The following is an 18154-nucleotide window of genomic DNA, read 5'->3' on the forward strand; positions in this document are numbered from 1 at the left end:
GAGTGGAGGTCGTTTTTCTCCGTAACATCAAATCATTCAAATAAATTCAATGACAGCCAGGCAGGTAAGGAACAATGGCTGTGTTTCTGTTTAAGGACCTACCACACAGCAGGTAAAGCTGTCTGTTTAAGCACTCCTGCCTGCGTGTATAAAGGTGTAGCTTTGTCTCCCATTTGTGTGTAAGTTAATTAATTTGCATATTTGATACCCGACAAAAGATCACACAGACATCTGAAATATGACCATGGCTGTATCAATGAACGCATCCACGGCTGGCTTGCCACCGGCAAGCTCAGCGCTAATGTTCCAACGTGTTAATATGAAGATTAGAGGGAGGATCAACAGTTTGCGTTTCTCCCACCATGTCGACACACAGTAGAAAAGCAGGAGGTCTCTCTGAAACTGTACAGACGGGGAAGTGGGGGTCGGACGGCCGCTGCATGTTAGTATCCGTCATGACTGTATCACCAGCACTTCCACATCTGAGATCTCGTGAGGTCGTTCCCGGTACTGCGTGCGCACGGTGTCTGACGCCCTTTCTGCCTTCAGGACGGACAGAGATGCTCCTGGAGCCTCTGAACCGCTCGGCTGAGTTCTGCAGTCAGTTCCGGGACGGGCAGTGGTACTGCTTCCTCCTACTCGTGCTGTACGCCCTGGCTCTGCCCGTGGGCATTGTGGGAAACGTGGCGGCGCTGCTCAGCTACGCTTGCTTCCGGAAGGCGTGGACGGCCAGCAGCGTGTTCCTGCTGAACTTGGCTCTGTGCGACTCCGCCTGGATGCTGACCCTGCCCTTCACCATCTACTTCAGTCTGCAGAAGCCCTACCTGCGGGACATCCAGACCTTCTGCCAGTTCAAGAAGGTCTCCTTCAACGTCAACATCTACGGCAGCATCTTCTTCCTGACGCTGATCAGCTTCGACCGCTACGCCGGCACCGTGCACCCGCTCAGCTCGCTGTCCTGGTGGGACGCCGGCAAGGCCCGGTTCTGCTCCGCTGCCGTCTGGATGCTGCTGCTGCTGGGCTCCGTCCCCGACCTCTTCGTCACCTTCGCCGTCAAGAGGCCCGGCAACATCACCGTCTGCATGGACCACATCCAGGGCCCCTTCGCCTACGTCAGGACCATCTCCATCACGCGGACGCTGGTGGGGTTCGTGCTGCCGTTCGGCCTCATGCTGTCCTTCTACATGCTCACCGCCCGGGTGCTCCGCGCTCTGCCCAGCGGGAAGCGGTCCGGCAGGCCCCTGCGGCTGATCTCGGCGGCCATCGCGGTGTTCGTGGTGTCCTTCGTGCCGTACCACGTGATGATCATGACGCTGGTCTTCATGCGGGTCAACCGCCTGGTCACCCCCGGCAACGCGGCAGTGCTCTACGCCTCCTACGAGTTCCTGGAGGCGGTGTGCAGCATCAGCAGCGCGCTGGACCCGCTGCTCTACATCCTGGCCAGCGAGCGCTTCCAGCGGAGCTGCCTGGCGCTGCGGGGACGCCGCCGCCTCCCGCCGTGCTGCCGCAGGAGCAGGCGCGTCGCGGCGCAGGGGTGACGGCCGCCCCACGCCCCGCCACGCCCCCCGCCACGCCCCGTCATGCCCCCGCCACGCCCCGCCATGCCCCGCCACGCCCCGCCATGCCCCCGCCATGCTGTGTCCTCGCCACGCCCCCGACACACCCCAGTCACACCCCCGTCACACCCCCGTAACACCTCCGCCACACCCCCACCCGTCCTGTCACCTACGCCAGCGGTGTAGCAGAGTGGGGAAGGAGCAGGACTCCCACCCTCCAGCCGGTTCGATTCCCCGCCGGGGCGCTGCTGCTGTACCTTTAGGCAAGGTACTTAAACCACAGTTGCCACAGTAAATATCCAGCTGTATAAATGGATAACATTGTAAAAAAAAAAAGTGTAACTCGATGCTCTGGATAAGAGCGTCTGCTAAATGCCAATTATGTAATGTAATGTACAGCGTCAGCTGGCAGACTGTCACCTCTCCAATTACACTCAGCCATCCTGACCACTGTCACCTGTTTCACCATACTGTCACCTGCTTCGTGGCCCTGTCACCTATCCAACTACATTATGAGCCATACTGTCCCATCTTACTGTCACCTGTTCCCATCATGCACCTATCCAATTACAACCCAGTCAGTCCTCCTACCACGCTGTCATCCACTCCGTTGTGCTGACAGCCACTCCATCAGTATTTGTCCTGTCCAATTATTTGTGCTGCCTGGGTGGGTGGCTCATTTTGGTGTGTGCTTAGTGCTTTTCATGGTTGGCCAGACAGTTGGTGCTGCAGGGGATGGATTGTGTATATTTTTTTTTTTGGGGGGGGGGTTCCTTTGCTTCCTGTGCAGTGGTCTGGTGGTGGGGGCACTTGAGGAGGACAGGGTGGAGAAGGCAGCAGGGTTATTTTTTAGATATACACATTTAACATGCGCTAATAAAACTGTGAAGTGGTCATTTTGTCTAATGGCACACCCTGACAATAGAAATGTGAGAAGCAGGCGAAACCGATCCCTGTGGACTGGTTTTCCAGGGTCTTGCTGACATCAGCATTGGGTGGTCAGTTTTAGTATGCGCTCAGGTTAGAGTCCTTTGCCCCATGGCCTTGGAGACATATTTTACACTGTATGTGTAGCAGTTTTAAAAGCGGTTTGAGCAGATCAAAGCAACACCCTTTGATCATTCTAAAAACATTAAAAATAAAATTACATACAACATCTTGCAGAAAGAGCTGATTTAGAGAAACACAGTTTGCCTGTTCAAACCCACTCCTCTATCTATAGTGTTCAACGACACTTCATTGCAATTGGCTATCAAATGGAAGTGCCACAGTATTGATACAGGTTCTCTTCATATTTGCTCTCCTCTTAATATCTTTCGTATTAACAGACTTGTGGGGAGAAAACCATTCATTCAGCAAAAAAACATATTAACCCATATGATATCTGGAATGTGCTACACGAAGATAGTGTTTGCATTTGCACATGCAAGGTTATGTGAAAAAAGATATCTTACTATCTGCTACTGGCTGACATAAAATAGTTCTCTTTCAAGGAATAAAAGACACATTTAAGGTAATTGTTTAGAAATGGATTAGTTATAAAATGAATTATTGGAGTGCCTAGAAAAATGACAGCATTGGTTAAGCTTGATCAAGACAGCTGCCCTACATTTATTTAAGGGTCATATATTCATGAAAATAATTACAAGATTAACAGTCACATTTACTTTCATTTGTTTTAATGCAAATGAAAAGCACCTCCAAAATGACATTTATTTTACAAAGGACTTCCTGCAGATAACTGACAGATGTAAATATTCTTTTATCAACTCACTCAAACCCAAATTACATTATTACAAATTACTATTACATTTGTAATGACATCCAGTAGGTTCCCAGTACCAGGACTGGGAAACACTGCTGTATGAAACCATGACTCTGAGGGGTGGAGTCTGTCCCTGATGGGCAGAGTCTGTCCATGAGGGGCGGGCCCTTCTGTCCAGGCCTCAGTTCTGTCCCCATGTCACTGATGGAGTCCTATGGGGTCGCGTCATTGGCTGCATCGTACCTGTGTGACTCCGCCCCTGTGAGTGACTCTGTTTTGGGTCCCAGCTGCCCTCCATCAGACTGCCGGCTGCGTGGCTGGAATAAGCCGCCTGGCCACTGGGAAATAAAGGCTGAGAATGCCGGAGGTCCCGGGAGAGAGGGGCAGGGGGTATCTGGAGCATCTCAACTGCGGTTCATCAGAGCTGCGGGTGACAGCCACTACCGCCACACACGGAAACGGCAGCATTTACAGCCTTCACTGTTTGCAGTGAGATATCACTGCGGATATCAGATCTGAGAGAGCTCATTAAGCAGCCATAGGCAACACGCTTAAAAGCAATTTTCCTGGGAAAATATTACACCGAAATTCATGGGCAATTTCCTCAGCTTTATATGTGTTTGCTTTCATCCTGCACAGCTGTGCACTTTACGCAAACACTCATCCTTTCTCAATAAAAAAGCTTCTGACAGCACCATGTTTCTGATTGGCTCACGAGGCATATGAAACTGAATTTAACGGCCTCATGAAAATGCACAAACGGGAACACGCAGAAGGCGCCGCAGACGGAGCTTCTTCCACCTCTTTGGAAAAGGGCAGCTGGAATTGCCTGTGTCCTTCCCGAGGGCCATCGAGTTCACCTTTGGTGAGGATAAATTACACACAGATAACCCAAAGGCACCAGTGTTTGTCAATCAGTGACACAAACTATCAGCCTGAAATTGCATCATAGGGCAGGTTTATTCTATGTAACTGTGTAAATATATTAGCCAACATTTCCCAGCCCTGTTGCTTGGGAACAGTGCATATGCTAGCTGTCACACCATCCCATTCCAGAAACAAATAAAGCATAGTTAGTTAAATAATTCTGTAATTATGTTGGTAACACGCAACCATAATGCTGACTGGAGACGATTAGGCAACACCTAAAACAGAGTAATGAATGAACCCACCGTGAAACAGCAGTTCCATCCAGCATCTACCCTGAATCAGCAATTCCATCCAGAATCTACCCTGACACAGCAATTCCATCTGACTGCACAGGAGACCAGTGATATCCATGACAGAGAGATATATGAGTGAGATTTGAATGCATTTCCTAACACCTATGCTGCTCAGATCAGAAACTAAGGCAAAGTGGACGCCTCAGCTTTAATAATGATAATGTAGTCACAAGGGGCAGCCAACCGGACAGCCGATTTCACCTCTTCAACAAACTGCTAGACTGTCTTCTTGCTTGGTTCTGCGGCAACGTGCTGCACTTATAATATCATTAAGATGCCAGTTGTATAACACAACACAATACAATGTTCTACAAACCTTCATCTGTTCCAACTGTGAATTTGAAAGATATCCATATTAATGTGTGCTGTCTGGTATACATATTTTAAATGGTCCCCTGCAAACAATATTACGGAAAAGGGGCACTCAGGAGGGTGGAAAGATTCAACTGGTAGAGTATGTACACCTGGAATAAGAATAAGCAAAGTACTGGCTCCTTTCAAGGGGTGAATGCAATGTTTTGGCTCTCTCCTACCACACCATGCAGAGACACGGGTCAGACACCCCCAGCCATGCAGCAGGCTAGCTCTTACCGGGTCACTGTGATGGCTGGTGACGGGACCCAACTGGCAGCCCTCAGGTGGCACATAAACAGTGGTGACAGGACCAGTGCAATCAAACAAGCAGAAATCATCTGAACGCAAAGGTCACAGAAAATGTTAATCCACAAGTTTTTTGTTATTAATTCTTTTTTTTGTGGATTTTCAAACCTTACTGCTGCACATTGTGAACACCAGAACATGAAGCGGTGAAAGAGGAAAACTTACGCCATGATTTCATACAGATAGAAACGAGAGTTATTAGGATTCGCCCACTAAGTGGATTACAGCCAGACATTGAAACACACCACACAAATATGCTATGGTTTTGCCTTCTAATTCCTCTGATTACGGATTACCTTTAAAGGGACTGAGTGGGTATTTATTCTCTGAATCCTGAATATGTTCATGCAAACAAAAAAGCGGCCAATTCAATTGCATTATCCTGATAAGGAGTGATCATTTCTAATCAGGTAACAGGCAACAGTGAACACAGCCCGGTCAGGAGAAAATGGCTCTTTCTGTGATTGGATGAACCTTCCTTTCATACTTTATTCAGTGATTATGGGGTCTGGTGGTGTAACAGTTGCCTGATTTGGTCTGATTTTCTTTTGATACACTGCAACACATAAAAGATTCAGAAATGGCAGCGTTTTGATTACACTTCATGGTGAAAATATTATAGATCACTGTGATCATTTGTATCTCGACAAGCCTTGCTAAATGGGTAATGAGGTATTACATTATTTAGACATCACAGTAAGATAAGTGGAACTGAGACTTGAAAAGCAGTTAGCCTTCCACTAAAGGAAAGCTCTCAGCTCTACTGAACTGAGCAAATTGGCCTGTGAGTTCATGCTGCATAATAAATGATATTTTCCCCCTTAGATGTGTGTGTGTGTTTCCCTCTCTGATTGGGACTGTGTAAGAGCTCTCTAAACTCTGATACTTCACAGCCCACACATGCACCATCCTCTCTCTACTGGAACTTTCTGAAGAGAGTCACGGTTACCTGGCGACACTGCACACAGGTGTCAGGTAAGGTGGAGGGGGCAGACAGGCTTTAACTGCACCGACTCGGTATGAAGTAGGGCAAAATGGAGCGAGGCCGGTGCAATGTTTAAACATCTGTCTATGATGGTAAATGCCTCTAGAAAGTATAGGCAAAACTTTCTATTAGTGTGAATGCTGTGATTTGAACTTTCCGTTAAAGTGTGAATGCTGTGATTTGAACTTTCCGTTAGAGTGTGAATGCTGTGATTTGCAAATCAGGTTGAATCCAAGCCTTTTGGGTTTCTTCTGATGGCGACACATGGTGAAACTTGCCTCCTCAACAAACATAATGGTCTGAATGAAGGCAAAAGACGTAGACAGGGCAGTAAAACTTCAAACAGACAGAGCATTAGTCATCTGTGGAGACTGTCACCCGCAATGACAAGAGGGACAGCACAGATATTGCTCTGCAGGAAGAGGGGACTGCTCTACAGGTACAGCACTCACAGAACATTACCCACACCGCCCTTCCCGTGTCAGCATGGGGAGGACGTCAGAGACCCTGCAAAGATTGCACATCGATGCGACCCTCTAGTGTTAATGATTAACATCTCCTCAGATGGATATGGCCCTAGATAATTTGATTTGAATAGCCTGGAATTTGAATGAGTCACAGGAAGTCATTTGAGCCTGTGCACTGAGTAAACAACTTTTCTGCCAAGAACCCACTTCACAGGTCTGTGAGAACAGGGGGCCCAGAGGAAACCTAGGGAGCGGCTGGCTCTGTCTTATTTTGGGCCCTTTGTACCTATCATTAGGAAATTAAGGGTCACTACAGAGTATAGGGGCATAGATTCCTATTGCATGTAAGCAGTACTGATGACATTGTTTTGGCAAGTAATGGGAGAGAAGAGGCATGCTGTTGGTATACTGGGGAAATAGTGAGTGTGACTCGAATGGTAGAGTGAGGGTTCATGAACCCTAATATGGGTGGAGAGGTCACGCATCATATGTGACTCACTGATCTGAACCAATCATAAGCGTTTTTTCTGTGGAAAGTGAGGTCATTTGTTACGGTTCATATGAGACAGTGATTGACAGCATAAGGTAGCTCCACCCTCTATGGGGAGTGTAAAACCTCAGTTTCCTGTCATCAGCGTGGTACCCAAGAGGTGCCGGTGATGGATGAACTCTCCCAGCGAACAGGCTGTGGCCAGCAGCCACAGTGGTACCTTCAGGACCCTCCCTCCTCCACCAGCGTTCTTCACAGAGGAGGAGGGAACCACCCGATTATGTTCCACTCCAACTGGCTGAGGGAAACGAGATTCTTCAAGAAGGAGGCACCTCTAAAAGGCCATCAGGCAGGCCACCACTGGAAAAACCAGAGAAGAGGGCAGGTATTTCTCCCTGAGCCACCTCAGCCACAGAGTCTGTCTGGGAAACAGAGCTGATTGCTCCAGGCCGAAATGTTCTCAGTCAGCACAGAAAATTAGTGGGGTCCATCGAGGTTCAGTGTGAAGTAGTCCTCCCAATAACTCCTGCTGAAATCACTCAGGATCACCTCCTTAATCCGAGGCCACGGAGCCCTACAAGCCTCCTTGGAAAGTCTATTTTAGACCGCCAGGGAAGGTGTGGCGCTGGGAGTTGCCTGCAGCTGCTGCTATTCCTGTGAGCGCAGGCCTTCTGCACGCAGGCATTTCCCCTCCACGCTCGGCACCACCTCACAGCTGGTTCAGTTTACCCTGCCCCACTCCCCTGCCAGGAGCCCTTACAAGCCCTGAGCTCTGAGGGAGGGCCCCTGCTCTCCACCTCGACCTCATGAAGGCCCTGCATCTCCCACCCCAGCCCAACCCACTCTTTACTTTTAACTGCTACTATTCCAACCCAATATTTAAACGCTCCACTTGCATCCCGAAATAGCTACCAGACGAATATGTGAGCATGCAGTATGCACATACAGAACTCCTCCAAATCACTACAGCTCAAGGATCCATTATTATAGTCTATAAAACACTCATTCAAGGGTTTTTATTTTCATCTGACAAGTGTGCTCATAACGTCCACAGAAAGCCATAAAACTCCAAGGAAAGGTAGTGTGCTTCTCTATCATTCAACAGCATACACCCAGAAAGATCGAGACGTCTATAGTCTAAAATACAACAGCTTGCAGACAACCTCATGATTTTCTGGCTAAGCAGATTGGTGAGTTTGTGTTGTAGTCAAGAACGCACCTAGAGACCAGCCAGAGATCCAAACGGTAAACAACAACTGTTAGTCATATTAATCAATTAATATTATCACTGCACACAGCCGGGGACCAACAGCACGCACATCTTAAAACAGCCACTGCTATGCATGCCAGAATGAGAGAGCTGAGAGAGCACCGTGAAAAGTAATGCACACGTGAAAAACGTCAACGTGCTTGGTGGCCAAGCTGGATGGGGACCGTGGGTCTAATGACATTGTGCAACGAAAAGCATTATTATACTTCTGGACATTATGAACAATCAATCTGCCTTGAGACCTGTCAAATGATACTGTGAGGATTTATGCAAAAATGATATCCTGCCATTTGGTATTCAGGTTTAAATAAGGTCTTTATAAGGCTAAAGTTTTATACCTAAGTCTGAAGTGTTTATGAAAAAAAATATGGCACTGTCACATCGAACACAAAAAATACAATCATGCATAATTATCATGACAGCATCAAATTACTTAATAAGACAATTTAATTGTTGTAGTGATTCAACGGATTCCAGGTTTGCCTCGGACTAGGTTCTCCAAATTGTACATCCGAAATATCAGACACATCTGTGCATAAAGCAAACACGGTTGTTTTATTAAGCGAGTTCCCCAGCAGCCTTATTTTAAACCAATTACGTACAGCAGTACACATTACGCTCGAATTTTATTGGCTGAGAGGTAAGCGCTGGAACAGCAGGCTTTAAGCCGTTTCCTCCACATTTTCGCGACCGCGCCGCACCAGCTGCATCACATGACCTCAGAGCTGCGGCATGGTGACGCCACGCCAGGGGCAGGTCGAGTTACTGTAGTTCGCTTTCCTTCTTCCTTATTCTTCTGCTTCCCAATAACAGCCGGCGGACTCCGACGAAACAAGTACAATGTCCCATCAAACGGGCATTCAAGGTAAACCCTTTTATTATTTTAACCAGAGCAGCACAGGCAGAGAAGAGGACAATGAGATGGACGTGAAGTTGCGAGCTATTGTTCCGGTTCGATCAGATTGCTTGAGATGTGTTTAACAAAATGAATTTCCAGGTTTTACTGAAAACCTGTTGTATCAGTCAGGTTGTACCGTGCGTTAACCTGTGTTGTAGCTAGCAAGATAACGAACGGGTTTTACTGCCGAATACAACCCGCGATTTGTTGTACTTAAATGGTCACGCAAATCAGAGATTTCTCGCTCCAGTGCGTTTGCTTGCTCGCCCGTCAGCATGACTACAGAGCTCTTGTGTGAACAGAAATATGCACCTTATGCCGCAAGACTAAGCGCTGCTGGAACAAATTCAGACAACGCCTAGCCTGCATGCCTGATCATCAAAACCAGAAGCTGCGAGCTGGCAACACATTGAGTTACTGAGATGACTTTCGGGGAAAAACGCAAGCGGTTTGTTTATCCGATGGGTGATCCAGGCCCCCAGATATACATGAATGTAGAATTCAATCCACAAATTGATGATTAGCTGGGTAGCCACAAACGAAAATGGGCAGATGTTATGTTGAGGGCAGTAGTTCTGTTTCCTCATAGACGGAAAGGTAGCTATGTGGGACACGCGTCTGCTCCAATAAAATAAATACATGGTGAAATACAGCGATATCAATCAACTCCTAAGCTATAAGCTTGAGCCATCACTAAATAAAATGTACTTGTCAGGTGACTTTTAATGTTCCGTACCGCTTGCTCCGAAATGGGTTTGAGAAATGATGTATAGATTCACAGATCCGTAAATCATATGCAAAGCTCCTTCGTGCACAGGAGCTATAGCAGGGGATCCACGTTCGATAGAGATCAATGAGCCCCCGGTACAGCGAGCACACATACACACAAAACAATCCCTTTATCACTGTTTGATAGGCCTAGAGATAGATCTATATCAGCTGCGTAATATGCGATTGTAACACATTGAAAATGTGTGAAAGGTGAGTTCATGCCAGTGTGGAGGGCTTTAATTGTGCGTTCAGACAAGCGCACCCATGCAGCTTTCCTGGGGTTCCTCTTGCTCTGCACAGAAGTCATTCTTGGCGTTGCCTTCACAGCCTCCGGGGAAGTGAAAGACCTTTTTGCAAGGGCGAGGAATGGGGACTACCGACTGCTGAAGATAGCGATTGATAATGGTCAGTTCAGTTTTTTTTCACTTTGTAAACCACGTGTAAGACTGTGAAAAGAGGAAAAGATGTGTTCATAACCTTTGCTATGCCACATCAGAGAAGGCCTGATTCCTCCTCTTGTTCACTGTGTTGACGTCTCTGAGTGAGGAGTCTGTGTACCTGCGTGAGTGCGGAATGAATGTTGTGACCTTACAGTCTGCTTCGGCCTTCCTGTGTTTCAGAGCAGTTAGTGGTGGGCGGCAGCAAGCCGCCCTCAAAGACGTGGGACCAGGAGTATGACTCCTGTGTTCTTCCGTTCCTGGAGGACGACCAGCCATCCTACATCCTGTACCGGCTGGACTCCAGCAATAACCAGGGATACGAGTGGATCTTCCTGGCCTGGTCACCTGACCATTCACCTGTGAGTCGGTGTCAAGATGCTTCCGCACTTACCGCAGTCTTGCCCAGATCAGCAGGCTGGATCATAACAACTTCAAGCTTAATGGTCATGACTACCACCTCACTGTAAATAATGTCCCTTTGGCAAATAAGTTGTTTTTTTTTTACATCCATGTTATGCACTGTATAGGCACACAGAAACAGTGAGAAGGGCTGAAGTCTGCTGTTCTTAGGAAGATGGGCGTTTCTGATCTGTAGCAAATGAGAGCACAGAGAAGCCGTTGCAGAGATCTGAGAGAGGAATTCAGACGGCAGGGCCTTGCAGCATATGGGGCACATGCATCAGGATGAGAGGCCTCTGGCACTGCTGTCTTTAAGCTGAGATCAGAAGGAAATATGTGACACAGGACAGAAAAGCCCCGGCCAATCAGCTCGCACACTGAGCATTCCTATCCTATCCCAGGCAGAGTGTAGCAGGTTCAAACAAGTCAGCAAGCTGCCCTCTCTGAGTGGAAAACTTCAGACACTTGCACACTTCTCATTGTAATGCTTTCAGATACCCACTCATGTTGTTTTGCTTTGCGTGTTTAACTGAAATATAATAACTGCCATATGAATATGCACCCTCTTCGACATTTTGAGATCACAGAAGAAACTTAAATTGTTTTCAGACCGTTTTTGTTTTTGTTTTATTGTGGAAAATTTTGACTGTTGAAATTTGAAAGTGAATATTGCACTGCTCCCTTGCTAGGAGTATTTGCAATGGTAACTTGTGGTAAATTGTTGAAAAGCTCAGTACTGACTCTAAAAGTGAATGCAAGCAGAGAGTGTGAAATTGTTTTACAGCTGTTATGTTAAATTACATCACACTGACACAAAAAGCTACGTTCCAGTGATTGTTTTAGTGCCAGAATGTGAAATATTTGCTTCTCACCAAATAGGTACGGCAGAAAATGTTGTATGCGGCCACTAGAGCTACTCTGAAAAAGGAATTTGGCGGAGGACACATCAAGGATGAGATCTTTGGCACCACAAAGGTATGCAGTGGATTTCTAGGCATCATTGCATTGCTCAGAAATGAAGTGGTGTTTGGGGTGTCAGAGGTGGGGCGCACACGATACCTCTAAAAGGACATCTGAAGCAGGAAAGTAAATGGCAGTGGATACAAAGACGTTGCTGACAGTGATGCTGCTGTTGCTTCCAGGATGACGTGTCTCTGAGTGGCTACAGGAAGTACCTGACCTCCCAGGCTGCTCCTCTCCCACTCACTGCTGCCGAGGAGGAACTGAGACAGATCAAACTGAATGAGGTAGCCCTGTATGCAGGCACTCGTATCCATGCGTGCACACACACACACACACACACACACACACAATCTCTCTCACTCAGTCTCACACACACACACTCACACACAATCTCTCTCACTCAGTCTCACACACACACACTCACACACACACACATACACACAATCTCTCTCACTCAGTCTCACACACACACACACACACACACACTCACACACAATCTCTCTCACTCAGTCTCACACACACACACACACACACACACACACTCACACACAATCTCTCTCACTCAGTCTCACACACACACACTCACACACACACACATACACACAATCTCTCTCACTCAGTCTCACACACACACACACACACACACACACGCACATGCATACACAGACACTTACACATGCATAGACAAACACACTCATTCAGACATAGAGTTGTGTGCACGTGCATAGAGAGACACAGACGTCTCCTGTAACCTGATGTGTTTTCATTGATTTGAATTGCAATCGCTGTGTCCCTGAAAGAGTGCTGTGTTTGGTGCCCATATGTACAAAGTCATGTATTACATTGTCTGTGTGCATGAGTGAAGGCTATTTGCATTTCTCTTTCAGTAGTAGTTGATCTGCAGGAAAAACAAATGTAGGCGTTTGTAGGTGTGGTGATAATGAGAAATGTTAAGCCTGTTATTTTTCTGAAACACTTCCAGCTATAGCTGCACTGTTTGGTTTAGTGCTGTTCTACAGGCATAAATTTAGACACAGGATGTATCACATATTATATGTGTCACATATCTACCTTCAATCAGGCAGTTTGACCCCTGTGCATAGATTAAAGGGACACTTCTGCTACACCTGAGGCATAACAGCTAATGTTCCAAATGTGGCGGTGTTTACTGTGCTGAGTTCTGTCTTCTGTGCTGCCTTGTGTTGCTGTGTTATTAAAGAAACATTCTGACGTGAGTTTACGTTCCGTTTGACAGTGACAGCCAGGATGAGGCGACATTCTAAACTGAGTTCCATTTAGATTTTAACGAACGCGGAAACAGAAAGACAGAACAGACCGTGTGCCAGCGAGCACCAGGTCAGCATTACCATCCCACAGGTGCTGCCACGGCACAGCCAATCACTGCAGAGGCGCTGACGCCTGTCAAAGCAACACCAGGATTGCCACGGAGACCCTTGCGTGGATAGAAAGTGCGGTTTTGGCACCACAAGCAACAGAGACAGGGGGAGCAGAGTGACATTTTAGGGGACATATTAGCACCCGCTTCAATCTCCAAATCAGATAATGGAAGGGGCACCTTAAAAGGTGATGATGGGATATTTATTCAATGCAGTGTATTGATTGTGCTCAGAGAAAGTGCAATGTCACTGTCACCTGTGAGCGGGATTCTGATACTGCAGTTTTGGGTGTATTTTTCAAACCCAGCCGTCTGGTAAACACATCTGCTCCTTCCTTCTCGTAGTTGATATCTTGGAGTTTAATATGACATGTTCACATGTATTAAAGGATGTAATATATTTGTTTATATGTATGTATATATGCACACATTTAATATGCAATATATATTATACCTCTATATGTAATATACAATATTACATATACGGGTAATGTCTTGATATTATTATCACACGAGTAGGTTAGAGTAGCGTATTGAACTTCTCACTGGGCCAAATGTCTCAAACTCCTGAGGGTGATACGCCGAACTGTGGGCGCAAGGGTTAAGTCTCTTGTCAGTTGGCCTTTGACAAACTCCAGACTTTATACTTAAATGTATTTAAAGTAAGGCCATCCTTCAAATTAAGCTTTATTTGGTTTTGCTTCTGAAGGAAACCAACCAGTCTTAATTGCAGTGTATATTCTGTGACATCAGAGAGTATCGTCTTTCACTCAGACCATAAAAGGAAGTGCTTCCAGCAGAGGCAGCCCATAGGTCCTCTTCACAGACACGGCCCGCTAATGTGAGAAAAGGAAAAACAGGAAGTTGGGTTGCATTTCCCCCCCTGTGATCAACAGCTGTAGCAGGAAGATAATACATTAATACAGCCCTAATCTGGATGTACTGGTCGAAGAAAAGAGGCTTTGAAATATTCATTATTCATTTGCTGAGAGACTGCTTTTACTAAGCAGATGGATAAAACCATTATTATATCCACATGAAGAAGAAACAAACAGTCGTATATGTAGACAGCATATATGTCCTGGCACACTGTATGAATGAGCATCTATAGATGGACAACGTTTCTGTTTTAGCAAGATTACACAAATGGTTGTATTTAAGCAGTATTTCCCAGATCCTCATTAGCTCTGAATGGTGTGTAAAAGACACTGTGGCTGAATGTGTGATTAGTGGCTGCAGGGGGGGATTCAGACTAGCTCCAGTGATCTTCCTGTTGCTCTTAAAGTTTTGCCAACACATTTAAACCATTTTTAAGAATGTTTTATTCTCAATATTTCTGTTAATCAAAGGACTGCTGATCTGTAGATATTGTGTAAGAATATAAAAAAAACAGTTTCTGAAATGTGCTACTCAAACTGCTGCAGCGGACGCCTCCTGCAGTGTCCTGCAGACTTGCATGTGTGTGGTGACTCATTTGGAATTTACTTCTGTTTGTGTAAAAGTACAAACAGGGCACAAAGGCAGCCTCCTGGTGTGAGGAGTTTGTTCCCAGCCTGTGTTGTGAAATCACGGTGCGGTTGCTTCATCCGCGTCAGTCGTGCGCGATGTGAGCGTGGAACCATGTGTTCTCTATTTGCTGTTTCCCCTACAGGTTCAGACCGATATCAGCGTGGACACCAAGCAGCAGACGCTGCAGGGAGTGGCCTTTCCCATGCACGGAGACGCTGTCCAGGCCCTGGAGCACTTCAGGGACAAGAAGTACAATTACGTCCAGCTTGTAAGCAGAACTCTCATCTGTTCAGCAGGCAGTGTTTGGGGGTGTGTGGGATTTAAAGGGAGTGGGAGCTTTGGAATGGCCAGACAGGTCTGACTCCGCCCTCATTTATGATGTGGGAGGTTTTGATATGAAGGTGCATTATGGGTAACAGCGATAACAGAGACTGTGCCCTCTCATATCATTCAGTTTTTTCACAGAGGCAGGAGTGTGGCACCCTTTTAGGTATTCTGTATGGTATGTATGAAAGGTGCTGTCATAAAGAAAATTAGCATTAAATGCAGATACAGTATTTCTCATCCTCAAACTTGTTAACATTTGAAATCGTGTGAGCAAATATTTATCATAATTGTGTCATACTCGAATTCATTGCAATGCCCATAATGCCATTTTTTTGCAATGGCATTATGGGGAGAAAGTTCCCATCTTTTTAGTGGTTTTGTAGGTCATTAAAAGGTAATAAAACTATGCCAACAGGGTTCAAAAGTTTTAAACATCAGAATATCATCTTCATTTTATTCTGACAATGTTATGTGCACCATTTTATCAACAGGAAATAGATTTTCAGAATGAGATTATAAAGCTGTCAGACACCTCCCCCACGGAGATCAAAGACTTGCCGAAAAGGATCCCTAAGGACTCCGCCCGCTACCACTTCTTCCTCTACAAGCACTCCCACGAAGGCGACTACCTGGAGTCTACAGGTGAAACAGCTTTTCAGCAACATCAGCAGAGTTGTCAGCATCAATGCCTTGACTTACGTCTGAATTCTACCCAGTGTTAGCTTAGAAACAGGGAAACATTTGAAAAATGTGGCGTCAGAAACTGGAGTTTGATGTACTGGAGGTCTGCCATGTTCTTAAGGCGAGGCTCCGAGTGAGAGAAGTGCTGACATTTTATATCCCCGTGAAAGTTAGCCCCCCTGAGAAAGTGTTTTGTTCTCTTAAAGAATAGAGAATAGCTCACAGCACAGCCCAGCACTGCTACAATGGCAGAGAGGTTTGGCAGGATGCATGTACCCCTCTCTCCTTTCCCCTGGCTCCACGTCTGCCATTAGATCATCTAATCCTGCGCAGTCTGAATGAACTGCTCGCTGTTTAAATTTGCAGTCTTCATCTACTCCATGCCTGGCTACAAGTGCAGCATCCGGGAGAGAATGCTCTACTCCAGCTGCAAGAACCCCCTGGTGGACATGGTGGAGAACAACCTGAAGATTGAGATCGCCAAGAAGGTGGGGAGACTTCAGGCCAGACAGCCTCTTAGCGGAACAAGAGTAGCAAGCTGTGAACAGTGTTCCTGTGGAATGCTGGTCTTCTGAAAGGAATGAACCCAAATGAGCTGAAGCTGTGCTTCTGGCAGGAGCTGTAGGCACTCTGTTCCTGACCAGTGCCAGCATGCTAATACACTGTCACCACGCAGCACCCCCTGCTTGGAAGGCTCTGAGGAGTTACAACAACTCTGATTGGTTTAGCAGTTCACTCCTTTACCATGCATTTCAAATGAAACTCTGTCTGTTTTCTATTTTCCTGCACTCTTTTAATGTTTGCATGTATAATTTTCAGGAGCACAGCAGTATCTCCTAATTTCACAGGATCTGTGACCTCTGTGAGCTAACTGTAGCTGTGATCCATAGTGTACCTGTGATGAAGCTGCAGCCAGAATGCTTTTAGTTTACTCTCTATACGTTGGCCCTCTGACCCTCTGAATCATTAGCGTTTTCTACCTGCACGGTTGTTCTCAGATGGAGATAGACAACGGTGACGAACTGACCAGCGATTTCCTGTACGAGGAGGTTCACCCGAAGCAGCATGCGCACAAGCAGGCATTCGCCAAACCAAAGGGCCCCCAGGGGAAGAGGGGGGGTCGCCGGATGATACGAGCACCCGGAGACGACGAGGACGAGGACGATTAAACACCCACCCACCCCCCACCACCCCGGGCTACAATGGAACATTCCAGTTAGTAAGGAAACCTGATCTGAAAAGTACTTCCATACGGAAAACCCCTTTTTAACCCTCAAAATCACCCCTAGACTGAACTATGCACATACAGCAAACACACTACACAAAGACACAAACATATGAACTTCAGTTTGTAGCTCGCTGCACAGGATGTACAGTATCTGAATTTAGATTTGGAGGAATGTTTTCTGAGGTTACACGAGATGAAACATTTTTACACTTCGTAGTGGGAGTGTGGGGTCAAGGCTGTGTGAAGCAGGCTGTGTATGTGTTGAATGGCTTTATGTCTTCTAAGTGTATTATTGCTGATAAGACTAGCCTGAGGTTAGTATAGTGTTCCTGAACATTGCAGGTGTGGCTGTGATACAAAAAGGTATAACGCTGCATCTGTTTTCCTACAGAGCTTTTTATAATCCAAAAACAACAGCGGTCTGATCTACCCAGGGTTTACATAACACATTACTGCTGAAGAATAAGTATTTTTCTATGCATGTGCTGTACATAGGGTTTGTGATCTGTTCTTTGTTGCACCCAGAATGGTGTGTCTGTGGTGTCAGTGATCGTTGTGCTGGTGGAGAGAATGTTTTCCCTGCGTCTCACACCACTGATAGACCTCACATATGCAATAAAACGAGCTGTCACTGCGACTGTCTTGGGTACGGTGTAGCTGCTCTGTGTTGTGAGGAGAAGTGAACAGTGTTCCCAGACAGAGAAAAAGCTGTCGCCACAGAAACCCTTGTCTACTGACTAACAAAAGGCAAACCACTATTCCAGAACTTTTCTGTATGAGGAAGATTTTCAGTCGAACAGAGCTGTAGGTAAAATGATGATAACAGTCATGTCAAGTCTCAATAAATGTGTTTTTTTCTAAGAAACAAATGTTTAAAAAACTAGAATAAAATATTTAAATAATCTCTCAGGCGTACTGAATTTTTTTCTTTCATTACAGATGCGCTCTGAATTGTGGATTGTAGTCTCTCTGTAAGGATTCTCACCCTTTAATTTTTAGAGGACTAGGAGGGCTCCTCTTAAATCAAAGACACCCACTGGGATCAATACAAGCTAAAGTGCTGTGTAGCATTCTGGGAGGAAGTGGTGTTGTGTCTCCAAGAATAATCCACATTCTCGGTTTTTAC

General features: G+C 46.2%; 2 protein-coding genes across 2 annotated transcripts in view; both read left to right on the forward strand.

Moving 5' to 3' along the window:
- LOC118771639 (P2Y purinoceptor 1-like) overlaps positions 1-1693 on the forward strand; it is an 8038-nt gene extending 6345 nt beyond the window's left edge. The window contains exons 4-5 of the mRNA XM_036519648.1: positions 550-1469; positions 1511-1693. Of these exons, the coding sequence (XP_036375541.1) occupies positions 550-1469; positions 1511-1693 (1103 nt within the window). The remainder of the gene's footprint in view (positions 1-549; positions 1470-1510) is intronic.
- Positions 1694-9187: 7494 nt separating this feature from the next.
- LOC118771882 (twinfilin-1-like) lies at positions 9188-17858 on the forward strand. The gene is made up of 9 exons (XM_036520016.1): positions 9188-9281; positions 10413-10490; positions 10706-10884; positions 11804-11899; positions 12067-12171; positions 14935-15060; positions 15611-15761; positions 16167-16288; positions 16799-17858. Exons 1-9 carry the CDS (start codon positions 9257-9259, stop codon positions 16967-16969), a joined length of 1053 nt encoding a protein of 350 aa, XP_036375909.1. The 5' UTR covers positions 9188-9256; the 3' UTR covers positions 16970-17858.
- The last annotated feature ends 296 nt before the right edge of the window (positions 17859-18154 follow it).

The sequence above is a fragment of the Megalops cyprinoides genome, chromosome 25 (genome assembly GCF_013368585.1).
Source record: "Megalops cyprinoides isolate fMegCyp1 chromosome 25, fMegCyp1.pri, whole genome shotgun sequence".
NCBI classification, from domain to species: Eukaryota; Metazoa; Chordata; class Actinopteri; order Elopiformes; family Megalopidae; genus Megalops; species Megalops cyprinoides.

What these genes read in the sequence shown, in the direction of transcription:
- LOC118771882 (XM_036520016.1), top strand. Translation starts at nt 9,257, where the DNA reads ATGTCCCATCAAACGGGCATTCAAG. An exon ending in GGTCACCTGACCATTCACCT is followed by an intron (nt 10,885 to 11,803) that starts GTGAGTCGGTGT and finishes CTCACCAAATAG; the next exon opens with GTACGGCAGAAAATGTTGTA. An exon ending in AGATCTTTGGCACCACAAAG is followed by an intron (nt 11,900 to 12,066) that starts GTATGCAGTGGA and finishes TGTTGCTTCCAG; the next exon opens with GATGACGTGTCTCTGAGTGG.